The 7,301-nt window shown below is 42.8% G+C and overlaps 1 protein-coding gene across 10 annotated transcripts in view; it reads right to left on the reverse strand.

The window, feature by feature from the left end:
* The window catches only part of sptan1 (spectrin alpha, non-erythrocytic 1), a 100,691-nt gene that overhangs the window by 71,063 nt on the left and 22,327 nt on the right, over positions 1-7,301 (reverse strand). For all 10 annotated transcript variants that reach the window (XM_085927137.1, XM_085927138.1, XM_085927136.1 and 7 more), the window contains exons 13-20: positions 7,141-7,296; positions 3,389-3,593; positions 3,124-3,305; positions 2,783-3,026; positions 1,081-1,203; positions 785-1,002; positions 594-686; positions 311-445 (exon numbers count right to left, since the gene is read on the reverse strand). In XM_085927137.1, the coding sequence (XP_085783263.1) occupies positions 311-445; positions 594-686; positions 785-1,002; positions 1,081-1,203; positions 2,783-3,026; positions 3,124-3,305; positions 3,389-3,593; positions 7,141-7,296 (1,356 nt within the window). The remainder of the gene's footprint in view (positions 1-310; positions 446-593; positions 687-784; positions 1,003-1,080; positions 1,204-2,782; positions 3,027-3,123; positions 3,306-3,388; positions 3,594-7,140; positions 7,297-7,301) is intronic.

A 7,301-nucleotide genomic window follows, 5' to 3' on the forward strand; every position in this document is an offset into this window, starting at 1 on the left:
CTACATACTGAATATTGCACTGAAACATGTGAGAAAGAAAATCCCCAAATCTGTCATTACAATTGCAATTCAATCTTTTTATTAAATTGTTTAGCCCCACTTCGCACACATCAGGCCTGACAAAAAAAAAAAAAAAAACTCTCGCTAGGGATTTATTGTGACATTTAAAAAAACCCAACAAATCTAATTTCAATGTGACAATACCGGAATGTACCAGTCCCACAACATGACCAGGGTTTTATAGCTGCTGCAGCCTTAGTTTTTAGCCAATTGTTACTCTATCATTCTAGTTAGTACATCTTATATTTACCTTATTGGTGCTGTTTAGAAGGGTGAGAATATCACCTTTCTTCATGGTTACTTCACGTGGGCTCTTCTCCTGATAATCATATAGTGCCAGGACAAGTTCCTTCCCAGTCTCATCATCAGTCGGTGCTACTTGCTGCTGCTCATTCAAATGTCACAAAACACATTTGGACTGAATATAAAACAAAATATCAAGGTTATCCAGAATGATATTTCCTAACCAACGCCACTTCAGGACACGCATACATCACTGCACTTGTGCAGACTAGGCAATACTGTATTTTTACCCTGCAAGACGTTGCCTGTTCATTTAGTGCTTTGATGCTACTTCCGTAAGCACTCAGGTCAGACAACAGGGCCTCGTGTTTTTTTAGAAGAGCCTGTAAAGACAGTTTAAAAATTAAGAATACATAACGAACCACCAAAGTGAATAACATAATCATGACGATTCTACCCCCACCCAACTGCATTTACAGACCTCAGCGGAGTCTTCATCTTTGCCATAGTCTGTACTTCCCACAATGGGTTCTTTCTCCCACATCCAAGACTCTGCTTCATTGGCATCAGCAAAGTATTGTTGGGCCTGTAGAGAGTCCTCAAGATCCTGTCGTCTCTGAGAGGCTTTAGCCTTCAGAATGTCCCAGCGCCCATGCAGCTCAGAGAGTTTAACTTTCACTTCTTCACCTGCAAAGTGTCCTAAGTACCAACATGAATATATATGAAGTGGACTGTAAATCACACGATCTACAATACTTAAAACCTGAACATGAGTACCTTCTTCCACCATAGCCTCTCCTTTCAAGGTAACCGCTTTTATACGAGGCTCATGACCAGTGATCTCGGCCTGGAGAGCCTGGTGTTTCTTCAGTAGGTTCTGGACACCAATTAAATCTTTGCCTGGGAAAAAAACCCTCAATCAGACCTTGATTAAACTTTTGTGACGTCTGTAATACAGTAAGATGCAACAGCCAGGGTGCTACAGAATCTGAGTTTCCCCTATTGAATATCGCACTAATGTATAGTAGGTTGGAAAAGTGCAACAGTAAATTTCTGCACAAAACAAAGGCACGCGTGTACCACCTGTTTGCATGAAAGGAAATAGCACTAACATCCATCACTGTTTTTGTTCAAGCGAGGGCCCAACATTGGCACTGAGAGGGGGGGAGTATTTAGCCAGACAGCAATTGTACAAGTTCTCCCACTTACAAGATGAGAGATGCCTGTAATTTTCATCATAGGTATATTTCAACTATGAGAGCCAGTATGGGGGGAAAGAATCCAGGAAATCACATTGTTGGATTTTTTAAAAATTACCGTAATTTTTGAACTTGTTGCTCCGGAGTATAAATCGCACCAGCCATAAAATGCACAATAAAGTGAAAAAAACATATATAAGTCGCACTTTTGGGGCAAATTTATTTGTCAAAATCCAACACCAAAAACAGACATGAACCAGCAACAACAGGCTAAACGATACGGTATGCTAACGTAACATATACATAAACGAAGAGCTGAGAACGGGCCTGACGTAACATTCAGAGTTATTCAAGTAAGTATTACATAAATAACACGTTTATCAAACCATCTGTGTCACTTCAATTCATTAAATCCATCGATCGTGCTTTATGTAAACAATGCGGCGTGCGTGAAAGCCATGTCCGAGCCCCATCCACCGTCCCCGGACAGCCACCCGGCCGAGCGCCGGCCCCTGACTTCCATCCACGGAGGTGAAAGAGAGCTCTCGTCAAGAAGGACCGGGCGTGCGTAAAAGCCATAGTAGTTTTTCAAACCTTCTGTGTCACTCCAAATCATTAAATCCTTCAAACTCTTCGTCCTCCGTGTCACTTACAAACAAAGCCGCAAATGATGCCAGTAGTACGTGGGACCCTTCGTCATCTTCGTCATCCCGTGATCGAATCCTTTGTCCTTTATGTAAACAACCGCCGCGCGGCACGGGTGACGTCACTTGCAGTTCAAATGACAGTAATCCATTGCTACATCGCGGTTCGTTTATTGCGGTTTCACTACATCACGGATTTTTTAATTTTGAAAATTTGTGAAAAACATTATATACAAGTCGCTCCTGCACTGGTACTGGTCTTTTCCTCCCTCATTGACACACCACACATCCATCTGATCATCCTCATTTCTGCTCTGTTTAGTTTGTCTTCATGTTCTGTTTTCAGGGCCAGAACACAGTCTCTCTTAGAAGAGACTTAACGGTATTTTGGAACAAATGGGCAGTACACTTACTGACACCCACGTTTTGGGTGGAGTCTGTTTGATTTAACAATCAGCCTGACTACGTCACGAAAAGATCACAATTTCCTCATTGTAAAGACTATGGCTTGAATGGAACAAAAATTTTCATTCCCTTCATTCTTAATGTAAACTCAGTAGGGTTTTTAATCATCCCTATTGCGGCTGCCATTTTGCTTATTTTGAGTGTAAAAATGCAAAAGCTAAGTAGTTTTACCTCGGTTTGAAGAGGCAGCAATGGGCTCTTTCTCACGTATCCAAGTCTCCTCATCTTCAACATCTCTAAAAAGTTGTTGGAGACGAAGAGAGTCTGCCAATTTCTCTTTGCGTGCAGCCATTGGCTCACGGAGGGATTGGTAACGAATGACTACAGCATCCTGTTTCTTCTGAATGTTGTCAGCATCAAAGTGTCCAGCCTCTTGAAACTGTCGAGCCTGGATTATTATTCCATCAATTCGATCCTGAAAATTATCAGTCTGTATAAATGCTTACTGTTAAACAACAAAAGACGTAGCATGAAATACCCATATGACTAGTTATTATCTAGTGATTACATACCTGGTGAGCAGTTACATCCGCCTCTAAAAGTGCATGTTTCTTCTGTAGGTTCTGAACACTGGTAAGGTCTTTCCCATAGTCCTCTGAGGTCAAGTGACCCTCAACCTCATACAGCCACAGCTCAATGTCCTCTACATTCCTGTTAAACTGCTGTTGTTGGTTGGCCTCGCGGAGCTTGATACCTAAGACAGGAAAAATGTATCATTGATACAATATAAATTTATTGGTAGTTGCACTTCTTAGCACAGATGTTTTCAGGTGACACCTTTTAGCTCAGTGGCTTCCAGCAGTTTCTTCCACTGAGAGCTGACCTCTTCCATACGGCAGGTCACCTCAGTGGATGCGTAATGTTTCCCATCAAGCAATGCTTGGCCAGACTTTTGCAAAGCATCAATGCGGCTCTGGTTAGCTGATAGCTCTGCTTCAAAAGCCTGGTGTTTCTGCACCTTGCCTTGTAGGTTTGAGGGATCCTGTCAGACAAAACCCATGGCGACAGATGACAGTAGACAGTTGAAACCACAAGTTTTCAAACACCAGACAAAAACGCATTTTTCACTCTGATATGGAATCAGACTAAAGTTTTCCAAATTATTTCTATTTGCGGTCTTTTCCACATTTTAATTAAGCAGATTTTTTTTTTTTTTTTTTAATGAAACTTGCTCAAATTGTGTAGTGTCGGTACCACACTAAATCTCAAACGTTAGGGCAGTTGGAGCAGGGACAAGGGAGCCACAGCCTGCAGATGTTTTTTTTAATGGCGGCGTGGGTGGCAGCCCCTCCAGTAGTTTTTTTCTTCATTTTTTGTTCTTTCCTCGGTTTTCTTTCTGTCTGTGATGTGGTGTTGGCCCGCAAAGATGTGTGGCCACGGTCGGGTCCATCCCAGGTTTGTCCGTCCATTCAGCGATGCCGGTGCCTTCTACCGCACCTTGGCATGTGCAGATCGGTCGCAACCGGGATGGCTGCACACATCGGTCAGGACTGACCTAACTCCGTGACAGCCGTCCTGCTCATCCAGCCAGTGCTGAGCGGGTCCGGCTCCCACGCCTTGGCCTCGCAGCAGCGACCCCTGTGAAGCGTCCGCTCCCTCGTGCTCGTCGGAACATGGATGTGGCCGACGTCTGCTCCCTCGTGCTTGTCGGAACCTGAATGTGGCCGACCTTCGTCACGACTGCCCCGTGGTGACAACGCACACCATTTGCATCTGCCCAGGACGCTGCTCACACGTTTGCCTGTTTTGTGATGTTTTGACAATTTACAACCACGATCCATTGGCTCGCACCGTTGTCTGCGAATCGTCTGCTGAACTGCCTTTACGCCGGTTCACACTGCAGAGGTTTTTTTTTTTTTTTTTTCCTGTGTTCTGCTGGGTATTCATGAGGGCTGTGTGGAGGACTTCGGGATAATTTACGACATTTACAGGACTGTCTCAGAAAATTTGAATATTGTGATAGTTATTTTCTGTAATGCAATTAAAAAAACTAAAATGTCATACACTCTGGATTCATTACAAATCAACAGAAATATTGCAAGATTTTAATTATTTTATTATTGCTGATTATGGCATACAGCTTAAGAAAACTCAAATAGCCTCTCAAAATATTAGAATATTTCCTCTGACAAAGTAAAAAAAAAAAAAGATTTATAACAGCAAAACAAAATTAAACATTTGAAAATGTCCATTAATGCACTCAGTATTTGGTTGGGAATCCTTTTGCACGGATTACTGCATCAATGTGGCATTGGAATGGAGGCAATCAGCCTGTGGCATTGCTGAGGTATTATGGATGCCCAGGATGCTTCAATAGCGGCCTTTAGCTCATTTGCATTGTTGGGCCTGGTGTCTTTCAGCTTCTTCACAATACCCCACAAATTCTCTATGGGATTCAGGTCAGGGGAATTGGGAGGCCAATTGAGGACAGTAATGCCATGGTCAGTACACCATTTACTGGTGATTTTGCACTGTGGGCAGGTGCCAGATCATGCTGGAAAATGAAATCATCTCCATAGAGCTTTTCAGCAGACGGAAGCATGTAGTGCTGTAAAATCTCTTGGTACACAGCTGCATTTACTCTGGACTTAATGAAACACAGTGGACCAACACCAGTCAGCAGCTGACATGGCTCCCACCAGCAGCTGACAAGGCTCCCCAAACCATCGCTGACTGTGGGAACTTCACACTGGATTTCAAGCATCTTGGATTTTGCTTCTCTCCAGCCTTTCTCCAGACTCTGGCGCCTTGACTTCCAAATGAAATACAAAATTTGCTTTTATCTGAAAAGAGGACTTTGGACCACTCTGCAACTGTCCAGTGCTTCTTTTCCATAGCCCAAGTCAGACGCTTCTTCCGTTGTCTTGAGTTCAGAAGTGGCTTGACCATCGGAATACAGCTATTGTAGCCCATTTCCCGGACACATCTGCGAACAGTGGCTTTTGATACCTGGACTCTTAACTTCAGTCCACTGTCTTTGAAGCTTTCCGAAATTCTGGAAGAGACTCTTCTTCTCAATGCTGTTAAGGCTCGGTCATCCCTCTTGGTTGTGCAGCGTTTCCTGCCACATTTCCCCCTTCCAAGAGACTTTTTGTGGATGTGCTTTGAAACTGCACTCTGTGAACAGCTTGCTCTTTGAGAAATTTCTTTTTGCCTCTTACCCATGGAGGGTGTCATTGATGGTCCTCTGGACAGCAGAGATCAGCAGTCTTACTCATACTTGGGATTCATTTTACTGAACCAAGATGAGTGTTTTTCAAGGCTCAGGAAACCCTTGCAGGTGTTTCGAGTTAATTAGATGATTCAAATGATGAGTTGAATACCCTACCAGTATACTTTTTCATGATATTCTAATATTTTGAGATAGGATAGGAGTTTTCTTAAGCTCTATGCCATAATCAGCAATATTAAAATAATAAAAGGCTTGCAATATTTCAGTTGATTTGTAACGAATCCATAATGTATGACATTTGCTTTTTAATTGCATTCCAGAAAATAAGGAACTTCATCACAATATTCTAATTTTCTGAGGCACTCATGTACATTATGTAGGCCTCTCACCAGCTAGTCTGCCGTTGGTTTTTTTCCATTTGTTATTACAGCGTATTGTCTTTGTTACTTTGCCTTTGATTACTTGCAGCTTGTTGTACTTATTGGTTTTCTTTTGTGGCACCGTTGTGAGTGGCAGCTTTTTCTAGAAGCCTATTGAGTTGTGATCGTATGATCAGTATGTCTTTTATACCCACTCTGACCTAAAACAGGAAAGGTTTAGTCTGATTACATGTCAGTCAAGAAAAAAGTAAGGTTTTTTTTACAGTATATGTAAACTTGTTTCAACTGTGCATCCTTTATCTATACTTTGAGTCACCATAAACAACGCTTCCTGCTTGAGCGTCCTCTCCAGTTGTATCGCTGTGTGGGGTGGTAGCTGCACTGAATACAACATGAAGGCCCTACAGCGCATAGTGAACACAGCTAGTAAGCTCATTGGGGCTTCCCTCCCCTCCCTGAACGACATTTACACCTCCCATCTCACCCGCAAGGCGACCGCGATTGTGTGTGATGTGAGTCACCCTGCTCACTCTTTGCTTGATCTTCTGCCCTCTGGGAAGAGGTACAAAAGCCTGCGCTCCCGCACCACCAGACTCACCAACAGCTTCATACTCCAGGCTGTCAGGATCCTGAAATCTCTCCCCCCTCCACCCTCGGCTGCATAACGTCCTGTACTTTTGCGCTATATTCTGGCTGTCTGCTGTATGCATGCTTGCTCCATTTTGCTCGTCTTATTTATCAACTTATTTATTTATTTAGATTATTTGTTTATTACTTATTCATCGCTCTTATCTATTCGTTGTTTGTGCCTTCTTGTTTTTACTCTTTCCGCTATTTGCTTGTATGTATTGTGTAATGTGTCTAGTCACAGTGGGATGGTGGGAAATGTAATTTTGATCTCTTTGTGTGTCTTAACATGTGAATAAATTGAAAATAAAGCAGACTTTGACTTTTTCAAGTCAACTTTCAGTTGTTACCTTGTAAGCTTCATCACTCGCAGTCTTCATCTTCTCATTGATCCAGCTCTTCAGCTCATCAGAATCCCTGAAAAATTGTTGTAGATGGAAAGAATCCTCCAAAGCGGAACGTCGAGACTGAGCTCGCCCGTGGAGGGCATTTCGACGACTGAGAAGCTAAA

The sequence above is a fragment of the Syngnathus leptorhynchus genome, chromosome 12 (genome assembly GCF_054491065.1).
Source record: "Syngnathus leptorhynchus isolate UIUO chromosome 12, UIUO_Slep, whole genome shotgun sequence".
Classification (NCBI taxonomy): domain Eukaryota; kingdom Metazoa; phylum Chordata; class Actinopteri; order Syngnathiformes; family Syngnathidae; genus Syngnathus; species Syngnathus leptorhynchus.